The sequence below is a fragment of the Cimex lectularius genome, unplaced genomic scaffold (genome assembly GCF_000648675.2).
Source record: "Cimex lectularius strain Harlan isolate CLEC.00 unplaced genomic scaffold, Clec_2.1 scaffold375, whole genome shotgun sequence".
Classification (NCBI taxonomy): Eukaryota; Metazoa; Arthropoda; class Insecta; order Hemiptera; family Cimicidae; genus Cimex; species Cimex lectularius.
The window spans coordinates 187799-210135 of record NW_019392994.1 but is presented as its reverse complement, the minus strand read 5'-3'; the positions used below and the strand labels follow the sequence as shown (position 1 = coordinate 210135).

The 22337-nt window shown below is 37.5% G+C and overlaps 1 protein-coding gene and 1 non-coding gene across 5 annotated transcripts in view; one reads left to right on the top strand and one right to left on the bottom strand.

Moving 5' to 3' along the window:
- Positions 1-22337, bottom strand: part of LOC106663479 — a 219479-nt gene that overhangs the window by 20643 nt on the left and 176499 nt on the right. For 2 of the 4 annotated variants that reach the window (XM_024229694.1, XM_024229695.1), the window contains exons 12-23: positions 13540-13705; positions 10978-11133; positions 10786-10925; positions 10597-10727; positions 10314-10528; positions 10044-10259; positions 7693-7866; positions 7421-7648; positions 7210-7350; positions 6810-7031; positions 3415-3612; positions 3109-3357 (exon numbers count right to left, since the gene is read on the bottom strand). In XM_024229694.1, coding sequence (XP_024085462.1) covers positions 3109-3357; positions 3415-3612; positions 6810-7031; positions 7210-7350; positions 7421-7648; positions 7693-7866; positions 10044-10259; positions 10314-10528; positions 10597-10727; positions 10786-10925; positions 10978-11133; positions 13540-13705 — 2236 coding nt within the window. The remainder of the gene's footprint in view (positions 1-3108; positions 3358-3414; positions 3613-6809; positions 7032-7209; positions 7351-7420; positions 7649-7692; positions 7867-10043; positions 10260-10313; positions 10529-10596; positions 10728-10785; positions 10926-10977; positions 11134-13539; positions 13706-22337) is intronic. The other 2 variants (XM_024229697.1, XM_024229696.1) reach the window with 2 other exon arrangements.
- Positions 5817-5889, top strand: Trnay-aua. Its single transcript has one exon. It is a non-coding gene; the product is annotated as a tRNA-Tyr (tRNA).

Sequence of the window (22337 nt, the reverse complement as noted above, 5' to 3'; positions counted from 1 at the left end):
ACAAAAAAGTTCATATTGACCATGGTCCGATTCTCAACCATTTCAGAGTAATTTCGCTTTTTATCGATTTTGAAAGATATCACGTCCTGGCGTCGGAAAATCGTGATATCTTTTAATCTAAACATTTCTCTTAAAATCTATAAGCACCGTTGAAATCCCCGTTAATTTTTCAATAAGAAGATGAAGGTGGCAAAACGTTTGGGTCTTTCTTCCTTGACCTTCTAGCTGTTTGTAAACTTCTTAAGCATTACATACTAAATGGGCATTAAATTAAATTAAAAAATTTCAATGGAATTATGATTTTGATTCTCTCTAAAAATTAACGGGGATTTCAACGGTGCTTATAGATTTTAAGAGAAATGTTTAGATTAAAAGATATCACGATTTTCCGACGCCAGGACGTGATATCTTTCAAAATCGATAAAAAGCGAAATTACTCTGAAATGGTTGAGAATCGGACCATGGACAATATGAACTTTTTTGTTCATTTTAGGGTGAAGAATCTACTGGAGAAGTTTGTAGCACGAGTAGCAATTGACCCTGTATATGCGGTTGATATATTGGACATTTGGTTTTGCTTAAGTCTTTAACTAATTTAATCTTTCTTACTTCATCTTCTAACTACTGTTTTCCTTATTGTCTACAAACATTAACCTATTAACCAAATTAAAAAAATAAAATAGAAAACCATTTTTTAATAGATTCTGTAAGGTTATCGTAATATAAGTTTTTTTTACATTTTTTAAATAATAATATTTATTCATTTCCTGAACATGAATTATATTATTCTTAAACGGTGTAAAACCTCGAGCAAAGAAATAACAGTGAGGTACAGTCAATACTGCACTCGGAGGACACGGGCTATAAGAAGTCAGCCAATGCTGGCACGCAGTTCAGGGTTCCGTAGAAGAAGGGTCGGGGCCATCGTTTGCGGCGACGTGGAGGGTTCTTGGGATGAGTAGAAGTAGAGAGGGCTTGAGCAGTTGGGTAAGGATGGGTTGAAAGATTGGTGTGAAACTTGTAGAAGCGATAACGGATCAATTCTTTAACCAACGGGATGCTAAGGTGTGTTGGAGACATAGTAAGTTGTCTACAGAATTCTTCTGGGGACATTTGATTGGAATGATTGAAATCGTTGGAACTTGGTTCCGCTCGGTATGTTCAAATAGATCGAAGTAATGTGTTGTACTGACTTAGTGACCGTCATGCGTGATTTCGATCATATAAGTCTTCGTAAGGATCCATGTCAATCTATTGTCTAATTATAAGTACAACCCTAAGTATTTTACTTGTGCAGATGTCGATAGTTCTGTTCTGTTAACGTAATCTTTTATGGGCGAGGCTATTTGCTTAGTATGAACCTAATTTCGGTGCATTTGTTATCGCTTAGTTTCATCTTGCTTTGCTCCATTCTTTAATGAGACAAAATTGCAGTATCCTCCGCGTCTGTTGTAAGGATGGTGTTGGGATGTATCGGCAGGACAACAGTATAAATTGTATATATGATGGGGCCAAGACTATTCCTTGTGGGACACCTGCCTGCATCTGAATTCCAACAGCTCGTTACCGCATCTCATTCTGCAGCAGCGGTCGGTTAGATACAATTTTAGGATTTAGTAACAAAAAGGGGGTAAGTACTGCTTTAGTTTAAAGATAACTCCTGGGAACCCGATCACAGCTGAAGTGATACGTTCTTATTGAAAAATCTGGAGAAATTTCGTTGTTTCATTATGTAATATTTATTCAAAAATCGTGAGATGCGGTCTGGTGTGATGTAGGTTTCAGAAAATCATTTTCTTTATCGTGCCAACGTTTCGATCTTTATTAAGCTCTGAAGATGATCTCAATAAAGATCGAAACGTTGGCACGATATATACGAAAAATGTTTTTCTGAAACCTACATCACACCAGACCGCATCTCACGATTTCTGAATAATTATCGATTAACGGTCACTAATCACCACACATTATGTAATATTTTAACTTGTCACTCAACGGTATCATTCGCAATTAATTTATAAAAACAACTTTATATTTTTAGAGGATTCAAATCTAAGACGTTTCAAAGGTGAAAACGCTTGGGTATTTTCTTTTGTTCAACCGTTCAGCTGAATCTATTAAACCTATTTGCATTACTATTTTTGTTTTATGCTGTGTAATATGCATGTAACAAAATTCGATATACCTGGACTCTAACATTAGAAGTAATTTAGCAGTAGTTGCCAAGAGGTCACTGCCGAGTGTCACATACTTTCTGCAGTGTTACACCGTTGATTAAAATACTGTTTCTTGCCACATAAAGGTATTCTGCATATTACGAGAGATTGCAGTAACGAACAGAAATGGCTCTTGGTTCAGGCAGCCGGGTAAGTTCATATGACCACTTATTTCACTTATTTTTTATCGGAGATGCGTGATCTTGTATCGTGTTTAGTGTAAAACTAACCTTAACGTTACCCATTCAATTAATTAAGGTTTTTAATTGAGATAAAAAGTCAGTGTCACGAGCGGGATTCGAACCCACGACCTTGGGCTTGATAGGCCGCTACTCTACCACTTGAGCTATCGTGACATCGATCCACTCGGGCAATAACTTCCCATCTCAACCCCACCTTTTGAATTTTCCCTCCTTTTTGCCATTTTTCAAATGTCGTGAACTTAACGTTACCATTTATTTATTATCTATCATCTTACTAATTATGTTTATTATAGAAATTAATTATAGTCTACTCTTTATATATATTTCAGTAAATATGTAAGTGCGTTATGTTTTTGCCGTGCGCATGTGTGCAAGTTTCCGTACTTTTGAGAATGGTTTACATTTAAGGCTAGAAAAATCCAAATGTCCAAAAACGAGTAATTATTAATAAAAAAAGTTTTCGAGTAAAAGTAAAACTATTAGTGATATTTTCTACGTGCTTATTCACGTTTAAATTAATTTTGTCAACCGTCATAATGATATATTGCCAAAGCGAAAATTTCACGAATTGTGGTCCATCGTGATAGTTAAAAAAGTGCAAAATCTCTTTCAAAGGCGGTCAAATGTTCGTGGCCGTCTGAGAAAAGCGATTCATCTGACGCATCCAGTGGCGATAACCCAACCCTTACTTGCGCCAGTCACCAGGTCGTCGAGGCTAAATGTCCTCCCTTGATGGAAGCTGCTGGAAGACGCCGGGCGCAGCTGGTGATTGGTTGGCACTAGGAGAAGCGATGGTTTTCTGATACCCAATCTTCCGAGAAGTGTACGTGGCAGGGGGTCTCCCGTCCTTCCGGAACCGCCGGTCGTCACTCCGAGCCCGCTTACGCTTGCGTTTAACGTCCGTTCTCTTACAGAAGGGCAATGCCGCGTCGACATATCTAAAAAATAAAAAGAGCTATAATATACAAAATTAACGTAATATATTATAATATTACAAGGCCTTCCTCTCTCGTTCTCCTCGGCGAGAAGCTTTTCCAGCTTTTCGGGAAAGTGGCGCTTGGCACACCAAAACAGCCCGATGCATCCCAAGACGACCGTGACTGTGATGAGTCCTAGCCAAAAGGGTTCTTGTAGCATCCTCTCTGACAGCGGCTTGTATGGAATATTCACTCTTTTCCTCTCACAACGTGTTCCTTTTAGAACAGTACAATGTTAATAAAACCATTACGGAAACTTGATCAGTATTAAAATAGATTTTAATTGATAAAACGGCGCAGAGGACCTAAAACTACTAATTTCAAACTCTGTAAAAAGATAATGGGAAAACCGCTGGGCTCGAAGAAATAGAAATAACCCTGCCAAACTGTGGCAGGTTAAGAAAGAAGTCGGTCCCTGGTCCTCAGAGATCGGTTTGAAAAAAGAAAAGGCCATACTGACAAGACTACGCATAGGGCATACAAGAATAACGCATGGGCATCTTCTGGCCGGAAAGCGACCGTTTAGGTGCCCGTTATGTAAGGATAGAATAACGGTCGAGCACCTCTTCAATTGTAGAAGGCTTGATGTATATGGACAATATTTTGGCATATCACCGGACCAGTGCGTAGTCTTGGGGCACAGCAGCGGGCACAGATCGCTGTTCCGGTACCTCAGGGCTAAAGGGATTTTTAAATGTATATAGTTTTATGTGTTTGTATTGTGCCTGTGTTTGATTTTATCTTAATTCATTGGAATGAGTGTAATTTATTAGCATCAAAGGAAGGAGTGATGTAACCCAGCCTCGAGGAATATCGAGTACTCTGGGGTGAGTGTATGACGTCTGGAGAGTAAAAGTAATTTATTAGCGTGAAAGGAAGAGGTTGTTTATAACCCTACCCCGAGGAATATCGAGTACCCTTGAGGGAGTGTATGACGTTTGGAGAGTAAAAGTAATTTATTAGCGTGAAAGGAAGAGGTTGTTTATAACCCGCCCCGAGGAATATCGAGTACTCTGGAGGAGTGAATGTGACCAGACATCTATGTTTGCGGTGATGTATATATGTATTGTATGTTTTGTTTCTATTGTGTATTTGACAACCTGAGGTACAAACGAGAGACTACCATTCTAGGGTATCAATGTAGTATATATTAGAAATCAGAGAGTCAGTAACCAGATCGTGGGCGAAAGAAAAGAAAAAGAAGGAAAACACGCTGAGGGCCGGCGACGACCTAAGCTGTTTGTCGGCCCATAAACTTACCACTTATATAATTGATAAAACACCAAATATCCTTATGAGCTCTGAAAGGTGTAGATCTTATAGTTTGATATCTCAGTTCATCCTATTGCCTATCATTGCTGGTATTGGCTTTCCCACACGTTTTGACACTTCAAAATTTTCAGCCTTTCGTCTGTAGGTTATTTAGGTAAGTACACGTTAGATAATCCAAAGGACCAAACATGTAGCTACTAACAACAAAGTTCTTAGTACATTTAATTTTATGAAGGTGATTTATTTCAACCTTCCTTATATGAGTGTCTAATCATATTTTTGTGGTTTGCTTACTGGCAAGATTTGTTAATGTTCGACTAGTCGACAACTTCAGCGTTTTTTCTGCTGGATTTTAAGCAAATAAAAGTTTAATAACCATGCAGATGGCGAGTCAATATAATTCATCACACTACGATTTCATTTTTCAATTTTCCTTATTGTCAATACAATCATTCTGGTCTGCCTGTGCTCACTGTTGTCGTCTGTTAAATATGTTTCGACTAGTCAATATCTTTAGCTTTCGTCTGCAGGTAATTTATGTAAATAAAAATTGGATAAACCAAAGCATCGACTTTGTACATTGCTATCAATTAATTAAGGTTTTTAGTTGAGATAAAAAAGTCATTGTGACGAGCGGGATTCGAACCCACGACCTTCGGCTTGATTCCCCGCTACTCTACCACTTGAGCTATCTGAATTCGATCCACTCGGGCACTAACTTCTCATCTCAACCCCACCTTTTGAATTTTCCTTCCTTTTTGCCATTTTTCAAATGTCGTGTAATCTATTTGGTTCTGAAATGGCCACGGAGAGCTTTAGCGAAGATACACTTCATTTAACTTGTTAAATTTACTAGTTTTCGTGGTCCGCTTGACCAATTAATATCTTTCAATTAATTGAAGTTTTATTAATTAATTGTTATCTCAACTAAAATCCTTAATTAATTGAAAGATATTAATTGGCCAAGCGGACCACGAAAACTAGTGAATAAAAGTTAAATGAAGTGTGTCTTCGCTAAAGCTCTCCGTGGCCATTTCATTTGTCTCCGAGAATCCAATCCGATTACACGACATTTGAAAAATGGCAAAAAGGAGGGAAAATTCAAAAGGTGGGGTTGAGATGGGAAGTCAGTGTCCGAGTGGATTGAAGTCACGATAGCTCAAGTGGTAGAGTAGCGGCGTATATAGCCGAAGGTCGTGGGTTCGAATCCCGCTCGTGACACTGACTTTTTTATCTCAACTAAAAACATTAATTAATTGAAAGATATTAATTGGTCAAGCGGACTACGAAAACTATTGAATTTTTACATTGCTTTTTAAAAATATCATTTCCTTACGAGAACATTTAGTTGAACTTTCCTTATACGAGTGTTTAATCTTATTATTCTGATATGTTCATGTTCACTGGCAATGTGTATTAAATTATCACGACTAGGCAACATATTCATCCTTTCGTCGGCAGGTTTTTTAGGTAAACAAAAGTTTAATAAACCAAAAGATCAATCTTGTAGATGTCTTGTTAAAAATGTCATTTCATTAGGAGAAGATTTAGTTGAACCTTTCTTATATGAGAGTCTAATCCTATCATTCTGATCTGCCTATACTTACTGGAAGACCTGTAAAATATGTTTCAAGTAGTCATCATCTTCATTGTTTCTTTTGCAGGTTTTTTAGGTAAGTCAAATCGGGATAAACTAAAGGATCAACCATGTAGATGGCCAATTAGTATACGTCATTCCATTAGGAGATCATTTAGTTGAACTTCCTTATTGTTAATCCAATCATTACGGTGTGCCTATGGTTTCGGTGAGGTCTGTTTCAACTAGTCAACAACTTCGGCGTTTGATTGGGAAGTTATATTCAGGAAAACACAGGTGACATAGTACTCAATGATATACTCAAGGATGTGCTTTGCCAAAAGAACGTACAGACTACATACACAGGGCTAAAAACATTTGTTCATGTGGTAGGCCCCCAAATGATAGGTTCACAATTTAAGGTGTATAAACATTTGTCTACGACGATCAATACTGCTGGTTCGAAACGACAAGACCCCTCAAACCTCTCGTTGCTCACAACGCAGGCCTGTATGCAATGGTTTGAACCCATCAGTATTTATATCTTAAAACTAATATGTCTCACCTTCCCACCAGGCGTTACAACGGCATTTGAACGAAGCGTCATTCGTCTCAACGCAGGATCCTCTGTTGTCGCAAGGATTCGAGCTGCAGGGCCGATGTCGCGTATCACAGTGTTCACCGTGATAGCCAGGCTTGCAGTAGCATTTGAAACTAGTCTCGTTCAACTCACATCGGCCGAAAAGGCAAGGTTCAAGCTCACAGAGTGTGACAACGCAAAGAAATCCTGAAAAGATTCAATACTTTAAACATCTCCGAAAACTAATATTTCATATACCCAAAATGATGGGTAACAGTCTGATGTACAGGTCATATGAAGTCAAATAAACTTGACAAAAATTCTTTTATCAATGCATTCATAAAAACTATATCATTTTTCAATGCAATATCTGTAGTATGAATACCAGTGAAATGTCCTGTACACGTGCAGTAATGTTTTCCCTCTGCGTTGGTCTTGCACTTCCCTCCGTTCTGGCAAGGATTAGGTTCGCACGTCTCGACCCATGTTGGGTTTTTTTTCTTAAGTTTTGTCTTGAATTCTGGATCTAAAACCATAAAAAATAATATAGTATAATGAAACATTCAAAATTTAAAACAACCAAGATTGATAGTTACCTGGTTTTATGGTTACGGTGATGTTGTGACGTCGAGATCTCTTTTCGCCGTACTTGCACCGGACGCTCACCGTGTTCAGATAGGTCTCCACGGATATTTGGCTTCCGATGTTGTCCCCGCACAGTCTCCAGGCGGTGCCGTTCGAGTCGGAATACGCATCAATGACTTCGACCACGTCGTTGTCTTGAGAACAGTCCTCCAATTTTCCCAGACCTTTTAAATCCAAAGCTTTCAAATTAAATTGTTAATGAGTTTCAACTTTTTTGAATTACCAGTTATTTGATTTGGCGGGTTGAACTGTAGGTGAATGGTGTGGCCGATCGGAGCGATCAGCCTATGGGTCAGATCGATTCTGCGAGGTGGTACGCTCGGATAGTTCATATCGAGGAGCCGTCCGAACGTGATATTTCCCAAATTGACAATATGTTCTTCTTTGGCGTTTCCGACTAAAATGTTAAATTGAGTATATAGCATTTCATTTATATGACAGGAAAACGACAAGTTGATAAAATAATGAGATTCACAGAAGATTCACTTGCCCATGAGATTAAAACTGGCGGGACCGGTATAAACAATGTTCAGCTACCAACTATTTTTTTTTAAATGAATATATTATATATATANGCTCTCTCTCTCTCTCTCTCTCTCTCTCTCTCTCTCTCTCTCTCTTTCTTTCTCCTTCCTTCTTTTTCTCTACCTATTTTCATCTCGATCCATCTATCGATCTTGTACGACTTATGATAGTGGTGGTCGTGCAGTCGTATTGTACTCCCAGGAATTTCCTGATCGTCCCAGAGTAAACCACAAATGTTATATATATTTTTTATAGTTTTTACACAATTTTATAAGAATAGATTTACAAATTTTGTATAGTTTATTCGTGTTGCTTACTATATGAGGAGATACGCTGTATCGTCACCGGGAAACTAGCAACGTAATTGCGACCAAGAGTTGAATATTTTACTGTAGCTCACGAAAATCACAATTCCTGTCTCCGAAATGTTGGAAGGGTTTTAGATTTTTCAGAAGATAAAATGAAAAATGTACTCCGGACTTACAGTTTTAAGCTGTATCGCTCTCATCTTTTCGGGAGACTTCGCGACCCTGATTATGACAGGCGGCTAACGCTCCTTGCACAAATGACGATTTGGGAGGCTGAAGAAACGTTCTTCCATACACCCTGTATATTGTTTTATTTTGCTTAGGTTTTTTGTCTTGATGACGCGAAAATCATCCTCTCGTTAGCTGCCTCCTCTCACACTTTCATTAACTCTCTCTCTCTCTCTCCCTCTCTCTCTTTCTTTCTGTTGGGGTCCTTCCGAGCGCCGTTAAACCTTGCGGGCCCTCACAAGGCCGGTATTGTACCCAGGAAGGTCCCAACTGTTCTGCCCTACCGGGAAGCCTGCAACCGTGAGCTGTATGGCACAAAACCCCTTTCAGGCAGATGAGAAGGGCACTCCTAAGTCGTGGGCTCGTACGATGTCGAAGTATCGACTGTTTGCCGGAGTGGTCGAGAGGGCCACTATGGTGGAGAATGCCGGGTGTCCTTTTGCGGAGAGGCGGGTTTCGCGATCAGTGATGCAGCGTCCTTTGATGTCGACGATGATACCGTGATGGCTCAAGAAATCTGCTCCGATGATTGGTTTCTTCACATCAGCGATGATGAATTGCCACTTGAAAGCTCTATAGAGGCCAAGGTTGAGGATGATCGTTTTCGTGCCATAGGTGGCTATTTTTGTACCATTGGCGGCGTACAGCTCCCAGTCATCACTCGGTCTCGCTGCTGGTTGTTGTTGTTTCATTCCTAGTGGAATTACTGATACAGCCGCTCCGGTGTCAACCAGAAAAGTTGTTCCAGTCGCGGAGTCACTGACCGCGAAACCCGCCTCTCTGCAAAAGGACGCCCGGCATTCTCCACTATAGTGGCCCTCTCGACCACTCCAGCAAACTGTCGACGCTACGACATCGTACGAGCTCACGATCTCCGGGGTACCCGGTACAGTCGGACAGGTGGAAGCTCTACCTCTCACTCAACGGTCCTTTTTAGGGCCAAAAGCCTCCTCGCTGGTTCTGTAGAGCCCACGAATTAGGAGTGCCCTTCTCATCTGCCTGAAAGTGGTCTTGTGCCGTAGAACTCACGGTTGCAGTCTTCCCGGTAGGGCAGAACAGTTGGGACCTTCCATGGTACAATACCGGCCCTTGTGAGGGCCCGCAAGGTTTAACAGCACTCGGAAGGACCCCGACGTGATGTATGAGATCTCGTCGGGTTGACGAGTCTGTTTCCAGCGAGGCAGTGCCCCTGCTTAAATAGTGAAGAGCCCTACTCTGATTGGCTGCAGACTGGAGGGCGTGAACATTCCATAAGTCGTAGTGGCATCTAGCGATAACTTGTGGTAGCTAAAAGTGGCCTATCAACCTCATCCTTTATCATTGTGTATTTTGTTCTCATTCTACATTCTACCAGTATTTAATTTCTTAAAGACTCACTGTCTGTTTTCTACATCTCGCCCTCTCTCTCAATCTATTTCTATTTCTCTCTCTTTTTCCTCGCTCTCTTCTCACTCTATCTTCCCCCTTTTATACGCCATATTTGTAAAGTAGACCTTTTTATAGTCGGACTTACCCGTTTTGTATATTGCTTGGTATCCTCGACCCATTGGATTGTCACCAGTTCTGAGTGTGATCTGGATCCTTTCTCCTGCCGAGACGTAAGCGCCGTCAGACAGGATGCCAGGCATCGTGAAAGGCTGAAGCCTGCCTTCTCCGCCACCCAGGTCGACTTCCAAAATTGGCTCCTCCGCGTCGTAGTCTGTAATTTCCAGCCAAACCCTTTTCCCTACTAAAAATCATACAATGAATTTTATCCTGTGTGGTGCAAAAATTTAAAAGTTACCTGGTGCTAGGATAGTCGTAGAACAGTCCATCCTCGACAGTAAAAATTGCGGGTAGTTGGGACTGGTGAGAACTCCTTCCTGGGCGGTCGTAGTGTACAAAGGACATCCAGATACATCGACAGCTTTCCAGCTGAGAGAAAATCCCTCACCTGAGATAGAATAATCCGAGCGGAAATGCACTAATATTATATTTCCGGATGACACAATTCTCAAACTAAAAGTGACAAAAATAAACACAAGATAAGTTATAACAGTCTAAAAGAAAAATATGTACTATATTACTTTTTTAATTGCTGAAGACTATAGTGACCACAGAGTTTTGTCGAGTCTTCGGAAAGTCGTGGATCAAGCACTTCAAGGTAATCGTAAAGGCACTTCGCTTGATGCTCAAGATCAAGAAACGTAAGGACAACCTTAGAAAAAGTTAATGATACAATTTTTGTTGCTGTTATTTTATTTCAAAATACTTACAACAATTCTGGTCTTTTGGGGAGAGTTTATTTCGATCCAGTAATCTAAGTTGTTTAAATAAGGCCTTGGGTGCTGCGGAGAAGAGAGCGTTCCTTCTGAACCGTTGATAGTCTTGTTCAAGTTCAAATGAAGTCCACTTCCTTAAAAATAATGAAAATTAACAATTAATTGTAAAAAAATTTAATTGTTTACCTTGGTTATCCTTTTTACAGACGTAGCCACCGGGGGTCTCGCACTGTTGTATTGACCAGTACAGACTGCTGGGCAGTAGCGGTGCAGGTGAAAGTGTCCATTGAAGTCCCAGACATCGCATGTCCTTCTTCTCGAAGTTCTCGTTCGAAACCCAACCTAGTAAGTTCAAATTTTGACATGAGTTGAGTTTTCAACAGAGTCGAATTTGTTGCTGTAAGTTGCTCTTGCCCGATCAACAGGCTAATCTGTCCTCGCTGATTTGTCGGATTTACGCTATCTTCTTGGGTGAATTTCAGTCCCTATTTGCACAAACGTTTGTGGGATTTTTTTTCTACTAAACAACACACAACAGTAAAACAGGTAACAGAACAGAACTCACGAAAATTGAGAACTTGCATGCGTTTGCATGACGGAAGCGATCAGAACCTGTCCCATAGCTGGTATGAAGAAAATATTTCGCTTAACCTTCCTCCACATTATGGTAAAGAGAGCAGCGCAGAAAACTATTATTAACGTCATCAAAGAGAAACTTCCAACAGGGCTAAAACTAATATGGAGACATAGTGACAGCCTAATGAAGGAACATCTACTACTCAGAGACAACATGAACAGGACGTTTTAGTTGTAGCAAAATTTGCAAAAAAATTTACGTACCAACAAATAAATAAAGACGAAGAACCTCCTCTGTGAGAAAGGCACCATTTGCTCGTACACTGAAGGATCTAGAACGCAGGAAGGAATGGGGGGTAGGGTATTCGGCCCTGGAATCAAATAATCAGAACCCATAGGAAAAGACACTAGTATCATCCATGCCGAAGTTCACGCAAGAACTCCGTTCAAACTGAACAAGGGGTCAAAAACAGTATCCATTTCCAACAATCATGTGAGATAACAAAACAACTAAACCAAAGAAAACACCCTCTGATGAACATGTAGGAGAGAGCGGACGCCCTTCAAGGCAAGGGGTGGCCATACCCCCGAGAAGTCCTGTGCCATTCTGTGCAATAGGGATTCACACGATCAATGAGTAGCTTAAACAAAAGGAAAATGAAAATGAGAAAACAGTGGAATTTTCTCGTAACTACCTACATAACCTGTGGACATAACCAATCCAAGGTTTATCCGTCTATCAAATTTTGGAAGGAAAGAAACAACTGAATGGGCATCAAAGAAAACAGGAGAAAACGTCGAATTTTAACAGGATTCTTACAGGACACTGCAGACTGAATAGTCATCTAAATAATGTTGGGCGAACACAAGACGGCACGTGCGGATTCTGTAAAGAAGCAGAAGAGATACCAACAGAAGGAAGTGTTAGAAGAAATTCAACTACTGAACACAGGTCTAAAATTTATTTAAACATCGTGAGATGCGGTCTGGTGTGATGTAGGTTTCAGAAAAACATTTTCTTTATCGTGCCAACGTTTCGATCTTTATTGAGATCATCTTCAGTGCTCAAAGTGTTTGTCTTCTGTGTAATTGTGTCATTCTTGCGTGCCGTGCACTCTCGACACGACACGCAAGAATGACACAATTACACAGAAGACAAACACTTTGAGCACTGAAGATGATCTCAATAAAGATCGAAACGTTGGCACGATAAAGAAAATTCTTTTCTGAAACCTACGTCATACCAGACCGCATCTCACGATTTCTAAATAAATATCGATTAATGGTCACTAATCACCACACAGACAGGTCTAAAAATCCAGGTTCTCGTTGGATTAGAACTGCTATGGGCACAGAATGATAACAGCGAGTCTTAAAGGGTGCAGCTCCGAAATGTACATCTTGATCTTCATCAAAAACAACGTTAAGCTTGGGGAAGTATTAATGTATGAAATGTTTAAATTCAGAATAATGGAAAGATTTGAGAGTAAGATGAGGAGGAAGAGTTCCAAACTTGCGCAAAACATGTTCTGCCAGAGTTGCATCATTGTGCAACTATCATCATGCATCCTGGAAGAGGAATAAAGATGGATTCTAAATTAGTTGCAAATAGGTTTGATTTATCATTCTGAAAAGTAAGGCTGGAACCAACAAATTTTGGAACTCATCCTTTCATTTCTTTTTAATCGTTTGCTTGGCTAACTTTTTGTTGTTGTGTAAAAGCGAAACACAGCGAGTTGAAGCAAAAGGATAATTGTCGAAGCACAGACTATGGATTCATCATATAGAGTTCGACAGAACATTATTTGGTCATTTATCGATTTTGGATAGGGATGTATATATAAAAACTAGATTCAAAAACACACAACTTGTTAATGTTTAAAAACTATTCACGTCGTGGCTGACCTGCTTGCAAATAGGCTTTATAGCACTTTTAGAATTTAATGTGCGCTTTGCATTTTTCGTTACTGCGTGCAACTTTAAGCCGCCGATAAGAGGAAATACGAGAAGCACGCGATGTCGCAGGCCACGCTTGGTGGAAAAAGGGGAATACTGAGCAATAAAGTGTCGTTCCTTCGAGCTTAGGTCACATCAGCTTCCCAGGCATCACGTGCTGAAATTGGCTCATCACGAAAGAACATTGTTTTCTTTAAACTTTTTTTAAAATAATACCGTTGTAGTCAAGACTCGTCCCGTCGTCCCAGGCCCAATTGCCCGTTTCCTGTGTCCATTTCGCTCCCAGCCAGTATACAGCGCTCGTGGTGTACTCGCGGGACTCGCGGATTTTCCTGACTATGAAACGTTCCTCGGCAGAGCTGTGTATGCTAGCAAGATCCGCCTAAAACATAAAGAAAATCAATCTGAAAACATATGAAATAATTAAGTTAAAGAGGTTCGAAAGGAGTCAATTTAATTATAATAATTTTTTTTTTCAATTAATTAATCTTTTTATGTACGGTTTTGGTTGAAATAAAAAAGCTAGTGTCATAAGCGGTCAAAGGTAGCTCAAGTGGTTAGAGCAGTGGCGTATTGAGCTGAAGGTCCTGGGTTCGAATCCTGCTCGTGGCACTACCTTTTTCATTTCAACCAAAACCGTACATAAAATGATCAATTAATTGAAGAAAGTAATTTAGTAAATCAGACCACTAAATATAATGGATTTTATAATAATTATTTTTCATATAATATTATGTAAATTATATGAAATAAATATTAGAAATTCTATATTTTCAAAAAACACACTATCTGTTACGAAAAAACTTATGTGTAAACGACATGACCCTTCATGATTAATTTTACAAATCAACAAAATTGATAACATTTCAAGTTAAGATCAAAACAGTAAAATTAATAAATAAATATAAAACAGCTTTTAGTTTCAGCACATGTTAGATTTCAAAGATTTCAAATCTGCTGGAACTAATAGCTATTTGAATTCACCTAAAGAATATACAACGAGGATCTTTCGAAAATAAGTACAATCTATAAAAGATATATAAACATATAAACAATTGATAACACTAATAACAAATATAGAAAAAAATAACTCGTATATTGTTGTTCATACCGTTATTTTTATCAGTATATTAATTAGAATATACTCATTTTAATGTAAACAAATTAAACGAGATCAGAAATTAATGAGTTTTAATTAAAATGATTTAATTATGATGGTTTGAAAGAAAATTCAACAAAATACCGGAAAATCATTTAGTGATAGATTAAAATTTTACAAACAATTTGTTACCTTCTTTTTTCAAAACATCGGAAAACAATCGGATTTTGTCTTATGAACAGAAGCCCTTTCTTCAAAAAGAGAGGGTTTGAAGCTGTTTAACGATTGTTACAGGCGGCGAACGATGTTATACCCGTCTCTTTATCAAGTCCCATAAGTTTCTAAACGATGTCAGGAGAACGTGCCGCCCAATTCATTGTAGTAATCTCTACATCCTCCAACAAATGGCTGACCACTCAAGCTACGTTAGCAGGACGTGTCCCAAACAAATGGAGAGATTGGGTCCACATCTTCCAGAAGAATTTCCTCAATGTACTTTAGTGCGGTCAAACGGTGAATGAAATCAATTCGGCACGAGCAAGGATGTTAATTCGATCATAGCAAAACTGACATTCATCGAAAAAACTATGGCTCACGTTTGGCAATGCTTCAGTGCATACTCCACATACGGTCCGGTCATCTGATTACTAAAACTCATCTGTGAAGAAGACACCCACCACAGTTCAAGCATCCAAGCCATTTGTGAATGCCTTTCTACTCGATGCCAAGTTGCTAAACTATGTCAGGAGAACGTGCCGACCAATTCGTTGTGGTAATCTCTACATCCTCCAACAAATGGCTGACCACTCAAGCTACGTTAGCAGGACGTGTCCCAAACAAATGGAGAGAATGGGTCCACATCTTCCAGAAGAATTTCCTCAGTGTACCTTAGTGCGGTCAAACGGTGAAGGATGTTAATTCGATCATAGCATAACTGACTATCATCGAAAAGACTGTGGCTCACGTTTGGCAATGCTTCTGTGCATACTCCACATACGGCCCCGGTCAACTGATTGCTACAAACTCATCTGTGAAGACACCCACACAAGCTCAAGCGTCCAAGCCATTTGTGAATGCCTTTCTACTCGATGCCAAGTTGCTAAACGATGTCAGGAGAACGTACCGACCAATTCGTTGTGGTAATCTCTACATCCTCCAACAAATGGCTGACCACTCAAGCTACGTTAGCAGGACGTGTCCCCAACAAATGGAGCAAATGGGTCCACATCTTCCAGAAGAATTTCCTCAGTGTATCTTAATGCGGTCAAACGGTGAATGATAATCAATTCGGCACGAGCTAGGATGAAAATTCGACCATAGCATAACTATCATCGAAAAGACTGTGACTTGCGTTTGGCAATGCTTCAGTGCATACTCCACATACGGTCCCGGTCATTTGATTGCTACAAATTCATCTGTGAAGACACCCCCACAAGCTCAAGCGTCCAAGCGATTTGTGAACGACTTTCTACTTCGATGCCTTTCCAGTAGAAGAGACCTAGACAATTCGCACGAAATCTTGTGATGACTGTTTTATAACTCGCCCGAACATCATAAAACATTTATGACAACCTATCCAGGAACCTGTTAAATGACGGGCTTTTTTAAACTTTGAGTGGATATAGCGGATAGTTTTAGGGCCGGAAAACTACAGTGGTCATCGCCAGTCCTCTCCTTTTTTTTATATTATTGCCTTCATTTTATCGAAATTTATTTTTCTGAGACTACAGCCATACATATTGGCGAAGAATAAAAAACATATTTTAAATATTTTTCTGTATTTTATTAATTTTACTCAATTAAAATTTATAATTAATTTTTTCACTTATGTAACAACTACAGGTTTGATTTCACATAGCCTATTTTTTGTTAATTAATATTTCACAAAAAAAATTGTTAACGACGTGAAATTATATGTAAAATATCAGATAATACAAAACCGTCATTGGAAGAAAATAATTCCAGATGAAGAAACCGCTTCTAAACTTTTTAAGTTAAGCTAGTTTATCGATCGTATCTAGTTTGCTTATTTTCGAATTTGGCCTTCGGCAAATCGCGTCAATGTAAATTTAACTCGAATTTTAATAGCCAAGGTTCTCTTTTGTGTGTATGTTAATTAAGAGGATACTCCAGATATGATCACTCTCTGTAATTAATAATTAAAGAATTTATAATTTTAATGAGTAGGAGAAAAAAGAATATTGGTTATAAGTTTTGTTATTTTTACCAAAAACCGTAGATAAATAGAAAACTCTTAAAAGCCTTAAAAAAAACTCCTTTCGTTCAGTAGCACATCCAATAAACTATTTCTTTATGTTGGATTACAAAAGGCTTTCTAAAGGGCTATAACTTTTTTTTTTATTTATTGTAAAGTCGCTTATTTGACAACGTGTACGAATCTTATTTATCTAATAAATAGTATGAAAAATATTTTGTGTATAGTTATACAGATAAAAAGTTTTTGGAAAGGCCGATTAGGATTCATTTTAAGCACCCCTTAAAGTCAATAAAAACGAATGATTTTGGTCAAAAAAATAAAGTTCTCGGGTTGATTAGCCCGAAGCATATTTTAAATATCCGGTGTCCCGTTTTTTCATTAAAAAAGTGATAACTGCTCCGGATTTTTTTCAAATTCAATCTTGTTCTAGCTATCACAAGCTGGAATATTATACTTGCAGCCAGTATACTGAATATTTTAATTAAATCTTACTTAAAATAAGTATGAAAAATAAGGACGTATTCCATTAAAACTATTTAATAGTTTCATTTTAAATCTCTCGTTTATTTGCTGAGGCAAGTCAGGGAAATGAATTCTCATATACGCAATAAGACGGCTGTTCTTCAGGGAAGCATACTTGGTCCATTTCTATTTTCAACATACACTGCAGATATTCCTACACATGTTAAAACTTCAACACTTGCATTCGTTCATGATGCAGCAATTCTTACACGTAATTCGGACGCCTCAATTAACACTTAAAACACCTGAATGAATGGTTTACAAAAGAGAGAATGAAGATGACCTGACGATAAGCGTATAGATAAATTTGATCTTACGTAAAAATATCTGTGCTGTGAGTATAAGTGGAATCCTATTGCCTAAAACTGACCTTATTATCTTGGACTTTTCATGGATAAATGAAAAGACAGCAAACAAACCGACGTTATAAATTATTAAAAAGCCTACTTGACTCACGATCAAAAGTATTCAGAGGGAAGGAGTGTTGACACTGGGCAAATTCTCCTACATGAGTCTCAAACGACAAATTCAACACATATGCACTATATTTACTTAATACAATATTTGTTGTTGTACAATAAATAACAAATAAATCTAGTTTTTAAAAAAAAACTGAGGCAAGATTTGCACCAGTACACTTAGTTTATAAAGTTGTAACCATTTGTAAAGTTTCCGGATTTTTGAAAAACAGAAATGGGAAAAATTGAGAGAATTTTTTCCCACAAAAGCTGGTATTAAAAAATTGACTTGTGTTTTGCTAAATCATTATTTTAGCCAATTCTATCGCTTGTTCAAAAATACATTTTATACAATTTTGACGTAGTCATTGATTGGCTTTTCCTACGGATCGACATATATACAATGAACTTGATACATATTCCAAAAGGTAGGAACTTTATCAACCAAAACACTTTTTTATCGGGTTTCTAGTCCTCCACAAAACCCGTTGCGACCAAATAGCTTATTCTCAAAAGTTTGACATTGATATGCTGATATTAACCAGGTTGCTTCATTTGAATAAAAATATAAAATCAATAAAGATTTAGGCAAACAAGCATTATTGTACGAGTAATCAAAATATTGTTCCGTTTTTAGAGAGATTATGGTTATTATAGCTGATAAGAATAAATTTCACCCAAACGTGAATATTGACATGGTCAAACTCCATCTACTTAATATTTAAAGCAACAAATATTCAGCAACAATGTATGTAATTTCCCATTTTAAAAAGATTATGTTGTTATCTGGCATCAACTAAAATATTTTTTTATCGGTTTTCTAGTTCTTCACAAAAAGAACGCACAGACCGTTTCGACCAGAGTAGTATCACAGAAGTTTATTAGTTTCTCATTGATATGCTGATATTAACCAGGTGCTTCATTTGAATAAAAATACAAAATCAAAAAAGATTTAGACAAACAACAACAAAGCAAAGCCTTATACCACGAGTAATCAAAATATTGATATTAAACGAATCAACATTAGGACTCAGCCACCCCACCACAAATGAATCATTAGGTTTCTGTTGTTTGCATGCCATACATTGGTGAATTATCGGAAAAAGTTAGTAAAATTTTTAAACAAGAAAGTTTTAGAATAGGTTTTAGAAGTACGGGTTCACTTAAAAACATCCTCTCAAAACCTAAAGACAAAGTAGACAACTTGGCAAAAAGCGGGGTTTACCAACTCAATTGTAAAGATTGTGATATTAAATATATAGGACAAAGCGGTAGAGAAATAAAAACAAGAGTAAAAGAACACTTGCCTAAATCGAGCAAATTTTCGGAATTTAAGGACTATCTAAAAGAAACAAAACATAATTTAAATTCAAATTTAAATACAACAGTGTTACATAGCAATTAATTAAGGTTTTTAGTTGAGAAGAAAAAAAGTCAATGGTACGAGCGGGATTCGAACCCACGATCTTCGGCAAGATACGCCGCTACTCTACCACTTGAGCTATCGTGACCTCGATCCACGCGGACATCAACTTCCCATCTCAACCCCACCTTATGAGTTTTCCCTCCTTTTTGGCATTTTTCAAGCGGACCACGAATCGAAGTCACGATAGCTCAGGTGGTAGAGTAGCGGCGTATCAAGCCGAAAGTCGTGGGTTCGAATCCCGCTTGTGACACTGAATTTTTTTATCTTAACTTAAAACCTTAATTAATTGAAAGATATTAATTGCTCAAGCGGACCACGAAACTAGTGAATTTAATAAGTTTAAATGATGTATACCTTTACTAAAGCACTCCGTGGCCATTTCATTTCTTGCCGAGAATCAAATAGATTACACGATATTTGAAAAATGGCAAAAAGGAGGGAAAACTCATAAGGTGGGGTTGAGATGGGAAGTTGATGTCCGAGTGGATTGAGGTCACGATAGCTCAAGTGGTAGAGCAGCGGCGTATCTAGCCGAAGATCGTGGGTTCGAATCCCGCTCGTGTCATTGACTTTTTTTCATCTCAACTAAAAACCTTAATTAATTGTAATGTATTAATTGGTCAAGCGGACCACGAATATAGTGAATTTAGTGTTACATAGTTTCAACAAAGGGAGAGAATTAGATTGGTTTGAGAAATTGGAAATTAAAAAATGTAAAATTGAACATTGTGATAAATGCATTAATAATATAACAGATTTTGATCTACCTCTCATTTTAAATATGTACATAAATAATATCAAACATCCAAATAATTAAACTAATTATTTTAATTGTTATTAGTTTTATAGTAATTTAATAATATTAAGTATTTACTATTAGAATATTTATTTGTGTTATAATTTCCGCGTTTCGCACGTTCAAATTGAGCGCCATTAAAAAAATCAGCTGCTAATTGGAACGTCGCGTTGGCGGAGGTATCAGCGGGTTCACTTTGGCAATTCATGTCGAGAGACGTGGTTGTAGAAGTCCTTCAACCTGATGATGAGCTAAAAGTCTCGAAATCCGGATCGTTGCAAAATACCTTACTGTTAGTAGGAACTATCTTTTTTTAAAAAGGATTGAGCACCACACTCACTCCCTCATTTATCATTTCTATCAAAATATTGGTCCGTTTTTAGAAAGATTATGGTTATTATGGCTGATAAGAATAAATTTCACCCAAACGTGAATATTGACATGGTCAAACTCCATCTACTTAATATTTAAAGCAACAAATATTCAGCAGCAATGTATATGGTTTCCCATTTTAAAAAGTATTGATCATGTTGATATCTGGCATCAACTAAAATATTTTTTTATCGGTTTTCTAGTTCTTCACAAAAAGAACGCACAGACCGTTTCGACCAGAGTAGTATCACAGAAGTTTATTAGTTTCTCATTGATATGCTGATATTAACCAGGTGCTTCATTTGAATAAAAATACAAAATCGATAAAGATTTAGACAAACAACAACAAAGCAAAGCCTTGTTCCACGAGTAATCAAAATATTGTTTCGTTTTTAGAAAGATTATGGTTATTATGGCTGATAAGAATAAATTTCACCCAAACATGAATGCTGACATAGTCAAACTCCATCTACTTACTATTTAAAGCAACAAATATTGAGCAGCAATGTATATGATTTCCCATTTTAAAAAGTATTGATCATGTTGATATTTGACATTTTGAATAGGTAACCTAGAGATAAGATATTTTTTATGAGATTCATTTCTTTACAATATAGTTAAGAATGAAGTTATTTTTTTTTTCTTCTTCTTCCTCTTCTTATACGTTATGTATTAAATATAATGAGGAGCGCGGTGGCCGAGCGGTTAGACCGTCGCAATTTTTTTGCCACGTTAGAGGTTCTTGTTACTAATCCCGGGACAGTCTGTGGAGTTTTAATTGTAATAATTTGAAAATTGTAAAATAGTTCTGACCTCTAGTTGTTCAAGGTTATATTCAAATGCTCGATAAAAAAAGACCTTGTAGATCTTAAATATTCCATGAAGTACGAACTGCTTTGAAAACTTATAGACGGGATTTATTTTTATTTTAACAGAAAAAAACATGCAGGGGTAGGGGTAGAAAGCGCCCTTATTTCTTTCTTCTCCACCTCACCTATTTGAATCTGCCTTGAATAAACAAACAATCGTTTTCTTCTCGTTCCTTTTCATACATTCCCCAGGGCAAATCTTCCGCACATTCTTTACGATATGGTTCTTCGTTTTCAAATGTCAGATAAGCTTCTGTTTGATGGAGAAATATAAAATTATAGATGACTGATTGTTATCGTATTTAACTTTAATTTAATATCAGTAAGCCGTAATTGGACCATTTATGTTGGAAATCATTGTGATTTAATTTTAAAAAAAGTGGATTAACGATAACAATAAATCAAGGACACATAAATTCTTAAATAAATTTTATATTTGAATCTCGTGTTTACATAATTAACATTGGGTAATCTCATAATCCTACGTATTTATTCAACCGTTGTTTGTTTTAATTTGCTGTTTGCTCCTATGGCAGTGGACTAAGCGCGTACAAATTTATACAGCGTAAGCTAAAGAGGCAGATAGTAAAACGCTAGCTATTTCGAGTAAGAATGTTAAAGATGAGCTCGATTTAGCAGCAGTGATCGATAATTCCCGTTTTCTCGGAGAGTTTGTTCCCGGATACGTATCCTAATCTCTTTGTCTGCGATCTCCGACCATGATTAGATCCTGATGATCTTCAAGAAGCCCTAGTTCAACTTTAAGCTTACTTTGAGCTGTTTGGCGGTTTTCAGCCAGAGAATCCTGAGTATTGCACATTATTTTGTAAATTATTAGACTATTTTTCATCGAGCCTTGTATTATTCTTGAAACTTTATTGTGGTAACCGTAATCTATTTTTTCCAAGGAGGTAAGTTATCTGTGCACATTTTAATCCTTTTCTCTGACAATGTATTATGTTGAAAGGTCAAAATACACCAGCTTGCAAGATCGATAGTATGTCTCCTACATGCCTAGGAATAAATTTTGGCTCTTTTACTTTTGTTCCACTTTATACCATTCGATTGTTCTTTTTTTAACATAGGGCATTTATTTTTGTAAAAATAATCTTGTTACAACAAAAGGTATTTTCAATGATAACTAGGATTAATTGTGCTTATTTTTTGTATTGTTATACTTATGAAAAATGACCTAAATTGGGAGAGGGGTCACATGAATGGACATCGATATTTCAGAAGTTTATTCTACACGTC